The sequence below is a fragment of the Nycticebus coucang genome, chromosome 2 (genome assembly GCF_027406575.1).
Source record: "Nycticebus coucang isolate mNycCou1 chromosome 2, mNycCou1.pri, whole genome shotgun sequence".
NCBI lineage: Eukaryota > Metazoa > Chordata > Mammalia > Primates > Lorisidae > Nycticebus > Nycticebus coucang.
In genome coordinates this window covers 70,022,627-70,043,036 of record NC_069781.1, presented here as the reverse complement: position 1 = coordinate 70,043,036, position 20,410 = coordinate 70,022,627, and the positions used below count along the sequence as shown (strand labels likewise).

The window sequence follows — 20,410 nt, the reverse complement described above, 5'->3', positions numbered from 1 at the left end:
TTTAAAAAGAAATTTATGACTGATAATAATTATGTTTCACAAAGGACAGTTAATAAGTGAATTATCGATCTAGTATTGACATTTAGTCCTCTTGACTGTCAAACGTCATATCCTAACATACTAGTTACCTGAGAAATGACAGCTCCCTTAGGAACTGGGCCGTAAGTACAAATCAAGGAACTGCAATGGGCCAGCAGAGTGGCCAGAAAGACCCCACTGCTCCCACCAAGTTACGGGAAGGCTGAGATGTCAGGAGACTTTTCAAATTGTAATGTGGCCTGTAAGCTACAGAAAAATTCCACTTTTAATATCTCATCTTCTACACAGACTCCATGACATCATTTTACACTTAATATTTAACAATGTGCCTTACAAGTTTGATAGCTACCATCTCTTCATGGACTTTCAAAGCTAAATGTGTTAAAGAACGGAGTATCTCAAAACTGAACATAGCAACCCCGTACTTCAGATTCTACGGCAGACTGAATACAGAATGATCACCACAGATGAGATAAGGAAATGTGCTCTGTGGTTAACAGAATTATTAATGATGACAAATGTGAGAAAAAATTCACTACTTCGTACAAAAAAAAGATTGTGGATTTTTTCCTATCTTGTCTGCAATCTTATTCACAAATTTGAAAGCTATTCAAATAGATATCTTATTTTCAGGGCTTGTCTCATATACAAAACCACATTTCAAGTGAGAGACAAAGACTGTTAACAGAGGGTTTGGGCAGTTTTCTTCTTAGGTGTTAGGGCTTTGAATTACTCTGGCTAAGATACTCACAATTTAACTGTGCAATGTGCCATTAATCTTGCTGGAGCGATTATGCCCTCTGTGTTTCTGAGACCAGCTTCACCAGCTAACTGAAACTCATGCAGAACTTTAGTTGGCACAGAACATAGTCATTTCCTTATGTAGATGTTTAGTCAACAATGGTTTAACTGAGGATTTTCAGTGTATGAAATGGAATTTATTCAAACACCCACATGAGTACAACATACTCTACTTTCTAAAATTTTTCTCTAAAATATTTTTTTCATAAAAATTCTTTTTTTTTAAAACTGGTTCCTTTTATAAAAGATATAAATATATTTCCACTTGGTATAAGCCAAAATACACCACGAGCTTATGAACTCGTAGCTAGTGCAATGTAGAGCTACTGGGGGCAATTCCCTGAAATATTTGCAGAAAGAAGGAAGAGAGAAAGGAAAGAGAAAAAAAAAAAAAAAGAAGAAGAACAGAAAAATAAAGCATCTACCCAGTGCCACTGATAAGACCAGGCTGGTGCATGAAATATATTTGGTGTGACCTGGGAGGCAGCTGAAATTTTTATGCTTCTCGGGAGAAAAAGCTGCCATCTCACTTTGGAGAAATGTCTTATGACTGCTCATCAAATGGATGTGCAAAACCTGATAGATATAGGTCATTTATTTTTGTTACTGATTGGTAGGCTACAATCAACCTCACATTCTCAACTTGTAAAACTTACATACACATCATTTCAGCAAGCATTTGATTTGGTGTAGCCCCCCCATCTAGGTGTAACACAATTTCATTCTCACTTAAAAGAACCAATAAAACTATTTTGTTTTTACATCTTACCTTCTTAATTTTAAAAATCCAAAAGTTCTCAATGAAAACAAAACAGCCCTAGAATCATGGAAATAATAAAACTCCAAGTGGATAAAGTTCATAAAAATAGGCATTTCTATGTGGCTATCTTTACACACACATAAAAGAGTGAATTTAATTTCTTCTCTTCATCTTCAGACTTATTTGCAAAAGTTGCCATTAAAAGGCGCGTCTGATAGGGCAAATTCAGTACAGAACATACTCAATAGAAAATAATGAGTATATTGAAGTTGTATCTTAGTTGTGTCTTGCTACTTAAAAAAAAAAGCCACCAACTTTGCAACTGGTAGGTCGTCCCACTTAAAGCCCTTGATTTTAAGGCTTGCCACTTCTTTTTACACTCAATTAAATTGTCAGTGTAATGAAGAATTGCCCAACTGAGTAAGAACTCTGAGAATCTTCTCACTGCAGTGTTCTACAGTCTTAATTTCCAGACACTTTTGACTAAAATAGAAATTTAAAGTCTCCTCCTCAACAATGAGACCTGTAAAACTTTCACCAAACTGTACAAGACAGACACTAAAAGAAAACTTGCTTCAAAACAGCTCTCTCTGGGACATGGCAAAAGGATTATTTTATTGCAGTGTGTGACAAGATACACTGCCTCTGAAAAAGGGATTACTATGGTCCTTAAACTAACAAAGATTAAATAAGAGTACACAGGTGAAAGACTTAGTACCTTCCAATTAGCTCATCAAGTTGAACAACTGATAATATTAAAAGAGAACAATCATGTAACTGACTTTAGACTGTTCATTTTCAGGAAAACGTATTGTGCATAAGACCATGAATGGGTGATCCAAGATTTGGTGAACATGTTTTATTTATTTATTTATTTTTTATTTATTCATTTATTTTTTTTCTCTGTCTTTTGGTGAACATGTTTTATAAGGGAAGGAGGATCAGTTCTTTATTAGAATATTAGGATGATGAGAGATCTCAGTAATCTCCCTTAACCAGAGCTTTCAAAGAGAAAGTCACGCAGTCCTAAGACATGAACACGACTCAGCTCCAACATATCTGAAATGACCAGCACTGCCCTTTCAACTTTTTGTGGTGGCCTCAGACAAATATTTAAGAAGCACCCTTCTATTTACTTATTTCAAATTGACAGATAAAATTTTATGTGTTTACCACGTACAACCTGATGTTTTGAAGTACTATATATATATTTGTGTATATACATACACACACAACATATATATACACACACACCTTGGAATGATTAAATCCAACTAATTAACATGTGTTATCTCACACAACTATCATTTTTGTGGTGAAAACATTTTCCATCTACTCTCAGCAATACTATAATACATTATTACCTATAGTTAGCATGTTGTGTAATAGATCGTAGTCCACCTATGTAACTGATAGGTTGCACCCTTTGACCAAAATCTCAGCCCCAAATGCCAACTCACCTAACCCAAGCAACCAGCATTCTACTCTCTACTTCTGTGAGAGCAACTTCTTTTGATCCCACCTATGAATGAAATCATGTGCTATTTGTCTCTCTGGGCCTGGTTTATTATTTCACTTAACACAACTTTTTGAAACAGAACAAAGAAGCATAACAACCAAATGCCTTAATAAAAAAAAAAAAAAGCACCCTATTAATCAAGCCTTGGGTGATCACGATGTCTTCTTTAAAGCGAACAATTGTTAATGCATTTTCTTTTTCATACCCGTCCATCTCTTTCATCCCATCCCACCCCACTCTTCTGCACTCTCAAAATTCTTTTTCTATCCTGGCTATGGAGAAATTCAAGTCTGATGACTAAATAAATGCCCCTTTACAACCTACTCAAGTGTCCCTTCTTCCTGAAGTTATTTTTCACACATCCCCATGCTTCTACCATGGATGTAGAAGAGACCAATCCCTATATTCTTCTCTGCCACGTTATACTGGATTTCACCCTCTGTGACACAGCATCAAAGAGCCATATGAAGTAGTGAACAAAGAGTAAGATGTGGAGTCAGTAACCTGATAATCACCACTTTTAATAGCGTGTTTGGTCTCAAGCCACCTCTGAACGTTTGCCCTTCTGAACCTGAAGCATCTCTAGACAGAGACCTTTCTTTAATAGTTTGTAAAGCACTTAGCAGTTCTCACTCTGAGGTTATGATCTCTCTGAACTTTCATAGAAGATAAACCTATATATGAAAATTCACACTTTCTCATATTGTGTTACAAATTTGCTAATTATTAATTCTCCAGGACTTTTTTCTTTGTTTCTGTTTTCACTTTCCAATCACCTAAATAACATGAACAAATAGATTCTGTAATATTTGCTCACTGAGCGATCTGAAGATATTTTAAAGATTCATTTTACCGATGAGATCTTTAAAGCAGCAGCCCCAACCACTCCTGCCCCCTCCTCTTCTCTCTTAATACACAAGACATGTCACTCATAGCAAATAAATTCTTAAATCCATTTGTTGAATTTTAGTAAATATTAACACCAAACTTTAGGACTACATTATATAAAAATGAAAATTCTGAATCTGTAAGTGTCTTGCTGGAAAGATTACTTTGGATCATTGATGATTGTGGTGACGTTTAGAAGGAATGAGAGGAGTTGGAAAATTTGGTCTTACACAATGGACAAACAGAACAATTGCCAGATAAAGTCCAGTCAATGTGGGAGCCTGTATGATATGCACACCCATCCTGTTCCAGCACAGAGCAGTCCACATTTGGGCCTATGTTATATTCTCTGTTAAAGAGAGGACACAGAAAAAAGCACCAAGATATCCTCCATAAATTTAGGAGCCCAGAAGTTTAGAAACACGGAGCAAAGTCCTTGTAAGTGTATGTGACACCACATAGGGTGATTCAGGAAAGACGCTCGCCCTCTGGATACGATACACATTCATGCGTTAATGCGCACAAGTCATTATTTTTCCAGTCAATGCAGATCTTCTGTCTCTATCCCAATAGCAGAGCTTCTTTTATGGAAACAAATGCGAAGATCTTACTTTAGTAAATTTTGTAAAACATGCCATCAACTGGATATATTGTTAGCCCATCACAGGGCTTTGGAAGGTACCATCAAGTTAGGGGCCCAAGCCTAAAACTTCCCTAGTTGCAGAGTAAATCTCTCTCTGCCTCAAGATCACACCACATCACTTCTCCTGCACCTTTCCCATTTAGATTTTTCTGAAACCAGTGAATGACAACCAGGAAGAGGGAGTTTCAGAACAAAGATACGTTGTATGACACCAGAATAGCAGCCCGGAGCAACCTCAATGCTTCAACATTTCTATCAGTAAGCTACTAAGTATTTTTAATTTGGCAAACATTTACTTGTTTGTTTTTAAATTCGCAGAATCAGATTTTAAATAAGTTGATAGGGAATATAAAAATGATTGGCCCAAACTCTAACCGTCCTGGACAGCATTTAATGTTGTCCTGGGATCTTTGTAATCGATTTATGGCAAATCATTGAGATAATAATTTAAGTCTGAGTGAACACTTCCTACCAGATGATGACTGACCTGTGTATAAACTGAGATGAGGGAATACCATTTGTGATGGAGCCAGTGAGTGTTAACTGTATTCATGCATCTTTGTAACAAAGATTAATGGGACCACAGTAAGTCAGCTGTAGCACTGGATGCCAGTTTACAACAAGCTTGGCAATAGCTAGAAACTCAGATCTATCTTACCATGATAGATACAATGATATGTATAAAAACCTGAGTATAAATGAAAGGTGTTTTAGGATAGAAGGCTCTAACCCGAGTTGTTAGTCATTAACTATGGGGAAAGGGCCAAGGAAGGGGAAGGGAGGGGGGAGGTTAGGTGGGTGGAGGAAGGGTAATGGGTGAGGCCACACCTACGGTGCATCTTAGAGTGGGTACAGGCAAAACCTACTAAATGCAGAATACAAATGTCTACATACAATAACTAAGAAAATGCCATGAAGGCTACGTTGAACAGTTTGATGAGAATATTTCAGATTGTATATGAAACCAGCACATTGTACCCCTTGATTGCACTAATGTACACAGCTGTGATTTAACAATTAAAAAAAAATAAAGAATGTTACTGCTCTAGAATGCAGTATATGCTAATGGATTTTTCTCAAGTGTTAAAACAACTAAACTACTATTTTTAATAAATAAATATTTTTATTATGAAAATCTATTTTGCTTTATTAAGTCTTTAGAGGAAGAAGATGTTTCAAGACACTTTCCTAGTATACTTCAAAATCATTTCATATTTAGGTGTGATTTGTCATCTCCACCCAAAGCAAAAAAGAAGTCATAAAAAATACTAAGTGTGGCAATAAAAACTCATTTTACTATTAGTGGAGAGAGAAACAAACGGGGATATTACTTTGAAGGTAATTACTTAAGTTTTTTATTGTATCATGTTTTCTCCAAACCCAAGCAAAGTATCCCCTAAATCTTCCTACAAATGAAATATAATTTTCTTTCAGAGCATTTGAGCATTTTTATTCACTCAGAAAAAAAGAGAATTTAATTTCTCTGTCAGTCGAGGCTTCCTATGTCAAACACATGTTACATTTCAACAAAACTTACTGTCACAGTGATGGAATATTCAAGGAGACGTTAGTTCTTAAGGCAAAAACTAGCTTGAATAGGTGTAAGCTGAATTACTGAGAGATCACTTTCCTTCTGAAATTAGACTTCATTATCCCCAACCACAGTATCCCCAGGACATATGCATAACTGTCTTGTCATTTTAACTAAGATTATGGGTTCCACACAAATTTCCAAAAGAAATTATAGTTTCCTTAAAGGTAAGTGGAGATAGAGTCTTTCCAATACTTTTATTCCCAACACCTTTCCTGCCACAGAGAATGCTAAATTATCAACAGAATAAATTCACAATTAATACGAATTGCTTCTCATAGATTACCTGCATATCCTCGATGTGGAAGCAACATATTCTGATATTTGTCATCTTCTTACATAAAACCTTAAAGCTAGTAGTTCACAAGGAAGACTATGTAGAAGCTTCTCCCTTAAATTGGCCATCATTCACTTACTCCTCAAATATTTACTGACATGCGTACAGTCTTCAGCCCTATTTTCATGAACTTTGTGTCTAATCACAGAGATAACGCTCTTTAGGATAAAAGGAAGTTTCATCTGATGTTCTCTTACATACACTTCCAGTCACCTAAGATAGGATGACATTCAAATTTCAAATATTTTGTGGGTCCCACTGTGATTAAATGGGGGCTCACACATCTGGACCACATGCTTGTTTAGTGGACAGGGGAGCCTGACTTTTCTGCCTGTGTCAAAATATTCTGCTAGAAAGAGGGACGGAGGGAGGGGGGTGGGGCCTTGGTGTGTGTCACACTTTATGGGGGCAAGACATGATTGCAAGAGGGACTTTACCTAACAATTGCAATCAGTGTAACCTGGCTTATTGTACCCTCAATGAATCCCCAACAATAAAAAAAATATATATATATTCTGCTTAACAGATGGGGCAGTGCCATTTAATCAAAAGAATTTAAAACTGACTGTTGATAATTGTAATAATAATACTGAATGTTAATAATACCAAACACTAACAATACTGATGATGATAATGATAACTGTAACAACCACCACCCACATTTTCAAAGTGCCTGGAACTTTGCTAAGAGCTTTAAGGTGGATCATCTCATGAAATACTACTCTCAAGTTTAGGTAGTAGGTCCTATTATTATATTATTACATCTATTTTGCAGATAAAAAATATCTATTTATAAAACTTGGACTCATAATTCTACCTTCTATCACTGGGTATACCAAGGTTGGTAAAAGACATAATCTAACAAACAAACAAATTCCTTTTCTATTACCTAGTAAAATCTTTAAACGGTATATGTGATTCTCCAGCTTTTTTCAAAATACGTAACTAATGATGTTATATTTTTACAAGCATTAAAACATTGTAGATTTTTACCTATTATGTGACCTAGATTACGTCTAATATTATAGAAAGAAAACCATACTTTAATAAGCATGACCTCATTGGTCTTAGGCAGTACAAGAAGTTGACTATCTAGTTGACCTATAAGCATTCTAAAGGATATGGACATGTGTGTTAACACGACAGTCAAGCACAAATGTAAGAGGGGAAAGAAAAAGAAACTAAAATTGGGGGGATGACGTATTAGACAGCATTGCACAACAGATCTTTTTTTTTTTTTTTTTTTTTTGCAGTTTTTGGCTAGGGCTGGGTTTGAACCTCTGGCATATGGGGCTGGCACCCTACTCCTTTGAGCCACAGGCGCTGCCCACAACAGATCATTTTTAATCTTTCAATACCTTGGCAATTTAGATGTATCATATTTAGATTCTCACATCACATTATTCCCATGTAAAAAGCTGATTTCCAGTCCCAGAGACTAAGCACAGTCGTACAAGGCATAGAACATTTCTTTTCTAGGGTTCTTAACTTCTCTTCCCATCACCACAGCTTTATGTTCATACAATTTAAGTCTACTGAATTCCTCTGTGCCCAGCACTGCTCTGGATGCTTGGAATTCAGCAGGGGACGAGAGAGCCAAACCAAACAGTTCAGCTTCAAAGGGATCAGAAAAGGAGAAGGAAACCAACATTTTTCAGCAACTTCTTTTTCGAGTCACAGTGCCCCACGCTATCTACGCATATATATGTATGTCACTAACTTCTCAGAACAACCCTGAAGGTGAGCCATGGTTATCCCCCACTGCAGAGATGAGGAATTTGACATTTAGACGTGAGTAACGTGTTTAAGCCCACACAGGGAGGAAACGGCCATGCTGTTACAAACGCATGTTTATCTCGGCACAGAGCATTTCTTTTCATTCCCTCAGGTTCATTCTCTCTCTGTGTAGTTAGTTCCCTTTCCATCTGCCTTGCTTTTCTAGTTCTCAGTTACATTCTTCCTTCGTTAGTGCCCACTAAAATAATGGTCATGTCTGTCATATGTAAAGTGAGAGTGACTCTTGCCCAAATGATCTCTTACTTACACTGTATGTGTGGTACAAATATGTGTTGCACTCCACAAGTATGTCTTGAGTGCCCAGTAAATGCTAGGAACACTTCTACACCATAGAAAAATGTAATCATGCTTGTATGCAAAGGAGTGGGGTATAAAAGAAAGATTCCAGAAATAATAAATAAAATGTCACATAGCAGAAAGTACTATGAAGCAAATTCAGCAGATCATACGCACCCACGCGTGCACACTGTATGTACAAAATATGCATATATACAAATATACCTCCCCAACAGAACTTTTAATTTAATTATACAATATATAAATATTGATAGTTAATAACTATTAAAAGCCATCACATTTGGGGAGTATGGATTTTCTACTTTATTTAGTTTTTTTATAGTTGTCTTATGAATAATAGATGGGTGGTTGCAATTAAACAAATACACAAACAAACAAAAAGAACTGTTTATGCCAATAGTTAGAAAGGCAAACAAAATCTGAAAAATGTGAAGACTGAGTTGCCGTTCTCACTTATGATAGGTTTCATTTTTCTTTCTTCTAAATAGCTCTTTTGGTATTATACTCTTAAAAACTACAGAATTGCTTCTGGGAAAATTCAGGTATGATCAAATCTTAAACATGAACGCAGACATCATCAGGTGTGTGAGAGAAATCTTAATGGTTTTTAAGTTACGATCAAAATCTGTTTTAAAAAATCCACTGTGCTGAAAGGTGAAAATCATATGTATTTAATGCAAATTTAGTTTAATAAACAAAGATAAACTTGTAAGATAAAAAAGGCTATAGAAAGTTTGAGATGTAAATTAAAATAGCTCATTTAGAATGATGACAGATAAAATAGTCTTAAAAATTTCCTAAAAAAAAAAAAAATTCCTGTTATCTTTAACAGCATATATTATGAATATCAGGCTCTATGTCATTATAGTTGTGTTTAATGTTGCATTAATTTAAAAGTCACTTTTTAGTAAGATAAAATAAGTTACTTGGTCTTCTAAGGAAATTAATAATTAGGACTCTGATAACTAAATCCTAGTGATGAGGCATTTGCCATGTCTGTGCCTCAAATCTCAAAAAAATTATGAACGTACAACTTTTAATATTATATCTGACTTAGTGGCTTAAAATAAAGCTGACTTTGAAAACTAGAATATTAGTGAAAGCCAACCAAATATCCAGTTTTAAAGTATAAACATCAATTATGTATAAATGACTGTGAATTGTTTGATATATTGTTCAAAGTAAAGAATTTAGTAAACTCCTTTGCAAATTTCAAATTACACACTAATGGTTTATGTTAACTTACTCACATGATTTCTCACTTAAGGAGTTTAATCTTAGCTAATCAAATTTTCTTCTTCCACTAGTATTTTGCTTCCACTCTATTTTAACTTACTATTATTTATACCTACCTCTGAATACTTAACTTTATGTGTCAACTTTATTGGCCATTGAGTGCTTAGATATTTGGTCAAACATTATTTTGGTGTTACTCTATTAGTGTTTTGGGATGAGATTGATGTTTAATTTTGTACAATGCTAATGCAGACTGACCTCCCGAAAGATCCTCATACAATCAGGAGAAAGGCTGAGTAAGGATTCGGTAAGAACAATAAGGCTGATGCTGCCCAAAGAAAGGGAATATTCCTCCTATATCCAACTACCACCTTTGAACTGGAACATCATCAGCTTTTACCTGCCTTTGGACTCAAACTGAAGCATCTACTCTCCCAGGGTCTTAAGGATGCTGGCCTTCAACTAGAACTACACTATCAGCTCTCTAGGTCTTCAGCTGACTGAGACAGACCTTGGGACTGGTCAGCCTCCCTGATCACATGAGCCTTTTTTTTTTTTTCTTTTAATAGTAAATTTCTTTCTATATCTGTATTCATCCTGTTGGTCCTCTTTCTCTGAGAACCCTAACACACTATACATGCTCACAAGCCAGTATTCGATAATGTCTTACCTATGCAACTTTGCTGATGAAGCTTCTCTGCCTCTAATTCTCTCTCACACTAGCTCTGCCTCCACCCAGCAAACTCCTCCCTCCCCCCAGGTGTCCTTCAGATAGCATTTCTGCTCACTTTGCACATCCATGGTGCTGTAGCATTATTTTCTTTCCTTTCATCCTAGTCTATGGACTTGTCAACTGGGAGAACAGCATTCCTCCAGGCAAATAGCTTATATTTTAACAGTAAATATCTAAAAGGTGAAAACACCTGGCCACCCATGACTGCAGCGGGGATCATTTCTGACTTGGTAAAACCCAAAGCAAGTCTTGCTGTATGACCAAGAACAAATCATTTTATACTCCCTGGACCTTGGTTCCTTACATCAAAAATGAGGGATTAGGTTGGGTAAACATGAGATTCTCTCTAGCTCAACATTTCTGTGGTTCCATGAACAAGTCAATCAGCAGCAAACACCCAGATGACTTTACACTCATTTCAAACTTATTAAAAGTAATATTTAAAGATAAAGTCAAAAGAAGAAAATTGTCTTTACTTAAATGTGATGGTTTACAAGTGCACTCATTTGCTCCCAGCCCTCAGAAGTTACGATCTGAGTTTGGAAAAACACAAGTGATAACGGCTCTAAGCATGGAGCAGGCACCACATATGATGACCCTTAGAAGGAAGATCAAAAGGACACGTAAAGTGTCCCCACTCACGTGGATACCTCCTCCCACTATTATCATTTTTAATGTCTCTCCTTATCAGAGTCTCCCTTGAACTGTCCACGTGGGCTGTTGCCTTGCCAAGATTGATATGTGTACATAAAGAATAGGTATTTTTAAATTCTAAAGATTACACTATTGAGAGTCAGAAGTTTCTGTTTATTTAAAGTGGCTCTGCCCATCATCCCCTTTTTCCAGCATGGAAATGAAATACCCAGGAAGGCTTGATACTGATGGTATCAATTTATTCCAAGTACTCAACTATTTTATAAGCCTTTTTAGTAATCTTCACTCAGCACCATCATTGCCAGCAAGTTGGTTCTGTGCCGGCCACCCTTCCTTTTGTTTCAGTCTTTCGTAAAATTCCTTTTGTGTGACAGTCAAGCAGCTGTGCTTTGTTCTTTAATGTTCCCAGCCCAGATCCCCAGCCAAGACCACTTTATAATATAACCGGCAAAGTACCATTTTCACAGCGGGGACAACTGTGTTCATCTTCAAAAAGAGGCATTAATAAAATGAGACTGTAATGAACATGCTAATTCTGATCACAGGGTATTGCTGCACAATAGCAGAGAGAGCTGACTGCCTTCTCCCTGAAAGACTGTAAAAGTTGTGTGTGTGTGTGTGTGTGTGTCTGTGTCTGTGTGTGTGTGTGTTTTAACAACTGCTATAACGGCTTACATTTTTTGAAACAGACATATTATGCAAACATTTCTCTCTATTTCCCATCGCAGTGCCTTCTCTGACTCGTCCAACTGCTCACTGAGTGTTTTACTATCTCAGTAACAGTCACCTTCAGGGAGCTTTTCTTTCTTTTTTTTTTTTTTTCATCTTGCAAGGACTGACTTGCTGAAATAGGCATGTCAGTGAATCAAAGAAAGCTAGAGAGAAGTGATCTGACTGATCTGATCACCAACCCAAGGCCTTCCCTGTGCACAGGAAGCAATAAAGAAAGAGAAAAAAATAAAACAAAACAGGAAAGTTAAAAGATTTGCTCAAGATGTCACAGCTATTTTGACAAAGCCAAAACTAGAATTCAAATTATCCAAGACCTAGAATCGGGTGCTTCATATAACAGCTTATGTCATGGTGATAAAACTCATTCACAAAGGATGTATTAGTAATGTAGACCATGGGCAGTGCCTGTGGCTCAAAAGGGTAGGGTGCCGGCCCCATAAACTGGAGGTGGCAGGTTCAAACTCAGCCCCAGCCAAAAACTGCAAAAAAAAAAAAAAATAATAATAATAATAATAATAATGTAAACCAAATACTAATATATAAGTATCATTGGATAAAATATGTTTGTTAAACTAGATAACTAAATTCCTCAGATCTGGTCAGCTAACACTTTAGAATAATACTTATGCTTTGTATGTGTTCTATGAAGAAGCTAGAAATAAAGAAAAGCAGCAATGTTATATATAACATTCTGCTTTGGTGTGGTAGTGATGGTGGTATTCAGAGGGGCACTATTTGGAAATGGGCAGGTTTCTAAATATTATCCATTAAGCTTTAAAAAATGACCTATTCCATGCTGTTTGGGATAACAACAAAATATACATTTTCTGATTATTATCCTTTAAAAATATCTAAGATCAAGAAATATGATATTCTGTCATAAACTTGGAGACAAAGTTCATTAATTTTTTTCAGAACTTTATTTTAGAGAAGGGAGACTATATGAGCAAGAAGAAAGGACTCTTGATATTTTTCCTCTTGGTCCAAAGTGACAGTTGCTTCTAGACTTACTAGAAGGAAAAGCCTATGATGTGATATCTCATTTTCCCTTCCAGTGGCTGATAACATGTATCAAAAAGAACATTGTCACCCCCAGTTATTATTACATACATTTGTATTACATGGTTTCCTGTTAATATTTTTTGTAAGTGAAAAATTGGGGCCAATAAAACAAAGATACATATCTAAACAATTTCATTTGACTGATAATCCTTCTTCTTAGAACACCTTCTTGGTTTCTATGCCTATGCCTCCCCGAAAGACTAATAGCTCATCCATTGCCTTAGCACCATCCCACAATTAGTTAAGGCTCAGCCCTTAACAACCTCTCAGGGAGTTCTGAGGCCTTACTTAAAGTTCTGCTTGGGAGAGAAAACATGTGCATAATGGGTAGGCTCAGCCTCCTAAAGTTCTCTATAACCAGGAGACCAGTGTTTCTTTGCTTGTGTTTCCACAGTCAAGGCAACTAAAAAACGAAAATGACCTTGAGGACGTAAACGACCACATTCAATCCTCTCTTCTCCCACTTCTTTTTTCACCAACCACACTCTACAACATTGATGGTTAATTGTCCAAATATTTCAGGCCACATTCAGCCTGAGCTTAGAGTTATTCTTCCTAATGGAAACAGTTTTGAGAGCCAGGCTAACCTGAAACAAATAACTAAGGGACAGTTATGTCCTGAAATGCCCCCATCAAGGCACATGGGTGGTCAGTAATATTTCAATGTATTTTTCATTAACCACAAAGGTCAGTTGTTTGAATCTGCAATTAATAAGTTTATTCAGTACCTTGTATGACATAAATGAAAGACCTCCATCCAGGTCACTTAGACAAAACCCATGATGACAGTTGGCACGTTTATGGCATTTGACAGTAAAGTGGGGAAAGAGTAAAGACTCATGTAGACAAAATGGGCATGTGATGAGGAGCAGTGGATGGGAAGTGCGACGTGGTCTCCATCGTGCACGCATGACAGAGTGCTTGAGCATCTGCCAACATGATTCACAGAAGAAAACGAACTTAAAATGCACACAAAGCTCATCAACAATGGTATAAATGGCTTTGCACTCATTTATTTGACTGTTAAAGGTGTTCAAAGTCTAGGAATGTCAGTTTACCACTGAAATGTCTTGGAAAGATTACTTTTAATAGAAGTGCAAATATTTAGAATTTTTAAACAAAGAGGTAATTCTAGGAAATAAAGGTAATTCCTGTCTCTAGTCATTTCATCTTCCAAGGATGTATTAAAATATTCTATTATAAGATTAGGTTCACACTGCTTTCCCTCTGTTCAAATACCTTTGAGCGTCTCTCATGAAACATTTCCAAAAAAGCAAAAATATAGTTTTTACTATAATTGGAAAATATAGTCTTTACTATAATTTCTAGTCTAGAATAGTCTAGAAAATGTAGTCTTTACTAAAATTAGAAGGGTCAAGTACTTTACTTGAATCATAAATTTTCATACAAATTTACTTACATATGACAGCCATAGAGAAAGTCAAAATCATATTAAAATTTCTGAATTCATTTTTTAATGTGGAGACTAGCTGTGTAAAAAAAGATGAGATGGTGGAATTCCAGCCAGCTGGGAGGCAGAAAACATTAATCCATGTAATTTTCTAAGTAAAGGGATATTTTCCTCTAAATTTGCATTAATGTCTTCCTCAAATGCATGAAGTCAAGCTCCTGCCGGCCATTATTTCTTTTTAAGGAACTAGAAGTTGAAAAACTCAAAAAGTGTCCAATAAATTTTACATAATGCACTTTCTACAGGGTAACTTTGGTTCTAACCTAGGTGAATAATGGAGATTAAAATTTTGAAAGATCAAGGAAGGAGTCAGATTTTGCTTGAGATATGAATAAAAGAAAAATGACTAGATTTTTCGGACCTTTTAATTTTTATGAATATATGTATATATATTCGCACACATGCATACCTTCTGTAATACATGTGATAGCATGTATAAACCCCATCTCTAAGATTACTTCCAGTTCTAAAATCTGACTTCTAACTCCTCCCTCCTCTTTTTTCTCCTATATGTCTTGTCCTTACTAGACAGATTTCAGTCCTTCCCTTCTTGAATATCTTAAATACAATTATTTCAAAACCCATTTACACAGTTCAGTTATCTGTAATTTACAAACTATCATTTCTACTCTCAGTGTTTGGGCCACTGTCCCTCATGGGTTGGACGCTTTGGAATTGGTGCCTATGAGCCCATCTGGATATGAATGACCCTCTCTAGGGTCATGTGTCCTAGATCGTGGGGATATCTCCGTGGGGTGAATGCCTTCGTAGCTGCCTATCCAACGCCCTGTGGGATTTCACTATTTCTCACCAGCTTCTGAGTTCTCTGTATTGTATAGTAAGTGCCAGGAGTCTCGTCTATTCACAGAAAGCTGATTTAGTTATTCTTCCTCCCATCTTATTTCACGGGTCTCATCCTGTCGACGTGTTAAAACTCTAGCCCTAAAGCATGTGGCCATTTTGGTCATTATCTTAGATCACACGATTGCAATTGTCTTTTCTCTAGGGACTCCTTTTTGTTTTTAGCACCTAGAAATGTTTTCTTTCTTGTTTGTAAACCTAACTATACATTCAATTTTATTTCCAGATATTTTGTCAACATTTCTACGTACTAATCAAGGGATAGGAAACTTCCTGTATCAACTTAGCTTGTCATAAATGCTAGAAATACAGTTCAAATCCAACTTGTCTGTTTTTAAGAAGTATTCTGTTATATATATTTAAAAGATATACAAGCTGTCCCAAAAGTCGCCCATAAAATTGCCATATATATGGAAAAATGGAATAATGCAGCTAAATGTATCTTTATTTACAAAGCATTCATTATAAAATTTTACAAAGAGGTGGCCAAAATGCAATATTTTAAAAATATTTTATAATAAATGTTTTGTAAATAAAGGTAAATTTAGCTCCAATTTCTTATTTTCCCTGTAATATGGTGACTTCAGGGGTAACTTTTAGAAAATCCTATATATCAAATCATCAATATTTTCCTTGCAACTTAGTAAGGTGTTCATATTATTTGAAACATATTTAAGGATGTATATGTAAGTAACCTCAGCTTCTTGTATTAACTAATTAATTTTACTTCTAAGATATTTTTTGTGTGTGTTTTCTTAAATGTCAACTCTGCCAAGTAAATTTGACCTCCATCACTAATTACTGTCCACCTTCAAATAAGCAGCTTGTTGAAAATATCAATAGGGTATAGCTTCTTAGGAAAGATCAAGTTGTGGCACCAAATAGATTTGAAAGGAAAATACTTTTGATTTTGTAAAGGAAACAAAATAACTACATCCCTCCCTGGGAAAACAAATAGACAATAAATTTTCTTAATCCACATAAATTCCCCTGGAATTCTGATACCCTTTCTCCAATTCCTCTTCCTCTTTTCTCCTAAATTCTGGAACAGAGTGCAAGGAAGCTCAAAGAAAAGCAAAACAGAACAAAACAAACAAAGTGTTTGAGGGAGAAAGAGATAAAGGCAAAGAAGTGTTAATCTGGAAACATCAACTTCTAGCTGCCAAATCAGGCAATTTGGCAGCTAGAAGACTGAATTTGAGGTGTACAACAGAGTAGTAATCAGTGGCCTTTATTCTCTAGCACTGTCATTATAAACGAAGTCTAGAAAGTGAACACACTGTCCTGGAGACTTGGCAAGTCATCCTATGCTTTGCCAAATTGTATAAGGAACATAGTCGGAGACACAGAAAAGGATTCATTCTTCCATTTCACTTGCATCAATGTTGGTTCAGGAAAGACAGAAGACTGAAACAGTTCTTGACATAAATAAGAAAGATGCCTTCTTATTCTTGGCTCAGCCCGACTGCTTAAGAGAAGCTCATCTTTAGGTTGAGGATGTTCCTTTAATTTTGCAAACCTCAGTGTCAGCTTTGGTAGTTTGTAAAGCATAGCTGCAGAACAAGGCATGAAAAATCCAGGCACAAATACAAAAGAATAGCATCCGCTGTTCTCTTTCTAGGTTCTCTACTAAAAAACAAAACAGTATCCGGCATTTGAAATCAAGGTGTCTTTTGGCTTTTCTTTTCTTTTCCTGATTAGCATTTCTTCAAGACCCATAAAAAGAGAGGCTGGCCACTACCTAATTAAACATATAATTTTCTTTCCCATTTAAGCATCAGGACAATGCTACCCTTTTTAGTAGCCCTACAGAACAACACCAAAGATACAGAATTGTGACAGTGACACACACACAGCCTTCCACTTGAGCACTTACCACGTAAAACTGTGAGTCTGGTGGATACACTTATTTCTCCCACAACATTTGAGGCTACACATTCATAAATGGCCTCATCCCGCGGAGTCCTTAGAGGTTGTATTCTGAGAACTGATCCAGATCCATCGTCAAACTCTATTACCTATTAGAGGAAACGATAGCTGTCACAGGTGTTGTTACAATCGTCTGCCTCTCAACTAAACTCCTGAATGCAGGGGTGAATCAGTCATGAGGCTCAGAATAAGCTCAGAATCATTCTAAAACTGATTTTCAATACAGTGATGGAACAGAATAGTTGGTCTCATTTAATGAACGATCTATTGAACAAAGAGAAAGACATGAAACCACATATGCAAAAATGTAGATTTCTACCTTCTACCAAAAACCACACGGGCTCTACTCAAAAATATTCTAGGAAGTACATCTAAGGCAATTTGACCCCATTAATTTCTCAAGAGACTTGTAGCATGATGGATAACCTTCTCAAATTATCCTTTCTCTGACAGTATACATGCACAAGTGGGTCCATTCAATAATTGGACTATGAGGTGAAGAATTAATATGTGCCACCACAGATAGTTCTCCTGGCTGCAAGTGTCTCATCCTGAACAGGACAGATGAGCAAACCATGAAGAGAGATTGCAAAAATCTAGTACTTAGGCAGCCAATGAGATGCTTTCACAACCCAAGAGCCTGATGGCGTGCATTAATTTTGTCATAAATCATTCCAGTATTTGTTCTAGCTTAACATTTGCTGCATTTTTAGAGCATTCTTGCTATAAAGTGGAGGCTTGCTTCACCAGGCAGAAAATTAATGTCCTAAACACTAAACCTGAATTCACTATCATTATGAACTCGTCTCTAAAACAGTTTAGCACTACTAATACTCTTAGGCACTTGTCAGCTAATTTAAGTACTACTTTGAAAAAAGAAAAAAAAAGATGATAATCATGATGATACTTATTAATACGTATCCAAAGCTGTGTAGCCCTCTACCGTCCTTTCTATAACTATCCTACACTTCCTCAGGTCACTGAGATAATGTACTTTTTTCCTTGCATTTCCCTGTGAATAATATGTCCATGTGCCTAAATTGTGAATAAATTGAGGATGCCTTATAAATATATTTATAGAATGCTAAATCCCTTATTTTGTGGGTATGGTGTTAACATGTAGATGAAGGAGATTACATATTTTAAAAATATATTCACTTTTAGTCCTTTTTGCATTCTGTTTCTGTTCAAAATTTATGAAGAAATCCAAAATGTCCCATTTCTTAATGCACCACATTTTACTTTTGATCCTATTTAGTACATATTTTAAAATGACTCTACTATGCATTTTATAATATCAAAGTTAGATAATTATTGGGATTTCTGTGCATTATGCTCCATTTTTTAAAGAAAAATATTATTTATGGGTTTCTCCTGTTTTAATGTAGAGAAAGGTTTTTTGTTTGTTTGTTTTTTGAGACAGAGTCTCATTTTGTCACCCTTGCTAGAGTTCTGTGGTGTCATAACTCACAGCACCCTCAAACTCCTGGGCTTACGCGGTTCTCTTGCCTCAACCTTCCAAGTTGCTGGGACCACAGGCACCCTCCACAATGCCCAGCTATTTTTAGAGACCTGGGTCTCGCTCTGGCTCAGGCTGGCCTTGAACCTGTGAGCTCAGGCAGTCCACCCTCCTCAGCCTCCCAAGGGCTGGGATTACAAGCATGAGAGCCCGGCCCTATAGAGAAAGGTTTCAATGTCTTTAATACCAACTTAAACTTTTATTAATTTATTGTTAAATGTCCTAATACATTTAAATTTCTGGACTACTTCTAGATTTAGGCCTATTTTCATACAAAAAAAAACAAAACAAAACAATATAATACTTATTTCAAACTAGTGTTATAATTTGTAGTTTGAACATCTTATTCAATGTCCATATGAATCACATGCCGATTATAGCCCAGATACCATGTTTGGCACTTGAGATGGAAAAACAGCAAAACAATCTCATCTATTGCTCTAGTGGGTCTTATAGACCAGTGAAATCACAAGCTGTATAGGCTGTTATTAGATAGCAAAAATCTTCATCCCAAAATTCGACACCATTTGATGAAGGTACTTTGTGTAAAAATAATTAATTTTCCCTGGATGTGTTTATATGATTCTCACCAGGAATTACACGCTGAGCAGAGACCATGCTGTCAGATATTTACTATCATAATTTAGTCTTTGTTAAAGATTTTGTCAAGAAGCAACTGTCCCTAGCAAACTCCTCTCTTGAAAATTACCTTCATTTAAATGTAAACAAAAAGAAAGTACACCAAAGCTGCACATACTTCGTATACATTGTTTTCTACATGAAATAGGAAACATTTCTAAAAGATAAAGGTATTATTTTTATACTTCAATAATGTTTCTTTCTTGATTTTCAAACAAACACAATTTCACATTTATGATTTGTAAGCTATAGTCCATATTTCAAATTTCACCCTTTGAACCCTACGTCACCCTGTACAATCCTCTGAAAATAAGTACAATTAAACGGTTCTGAATTTTGTACGTGCTATAATTCTTTTAACCAGAAATGGCCTTTAATCTGCGAAATTGTGAATTCACCAACAAGTAGATTAGAAGTTCAGGTAAAAATGAAGTGAGTTTTATAATTTGGGGCACTTTAGGAGTTTTGATGCCCTCAAGTCAAGCTGTTCTCCTCATGCTGTGACTTACATGCGTGATACTGTCTGCTTCTCCCACACCTTCTCTCTGTGGCTTATTGCTATTTCTTTTACTGGAGAATGAGCAAATTTCTAAACCACAGGGCTCCTCACAAACACTCAAAAAAGAATCTCTGATTTACATTTCACCATACTCAATGCTCTGAGCTTTCCTGAATAAAGAAAATCAATTTCCCCCATATGTCTATCTGCAATACCAACCTTTTGGGTGTGTTTCTTTCAGAGTACCGTAGTACTTCACCCTAAGATACTGGGGCAAATTTCTCATTTGAGTTCACACCACTTGTAAAACACAGGTGCAAGGTGTGGTGGACAACTTCATTTACACTCAGCATCTATTCCCCTTCTTCTTATTGAGGTATTTGAATTTCCTATAGGAAAACCC

At 36.1% G+C, this 20,410-nt stretch overlaps 1 protein-coding gene across 29 annotated transcripts in view; it reads right to left on the bottom strand.

Moving 5' to 3' along the window:
- PTPRD (protein tyrosine phosphatase receptor type D) overlaps positions 1-20,410 on the bottom strand; it is a 2,247,062-nt gene that overhangs the window by 287,767 nt on the left and 1,938,885 nt on the right. For all 29 annotated transcript variants that reach the window (XM_053572732.1, XM_053572883.1, XM_053572736.1 and 26 more), the window contains one exon: positions 17,298-17,439. In XM_053572732.1, the coding sequence (XP_053428707.1) occupies positions 17,298-17,439 (142 nt within the window). The remainder of the gene's footprint in view (positions 1-17,297; positions 17,440-20,410) is intronic.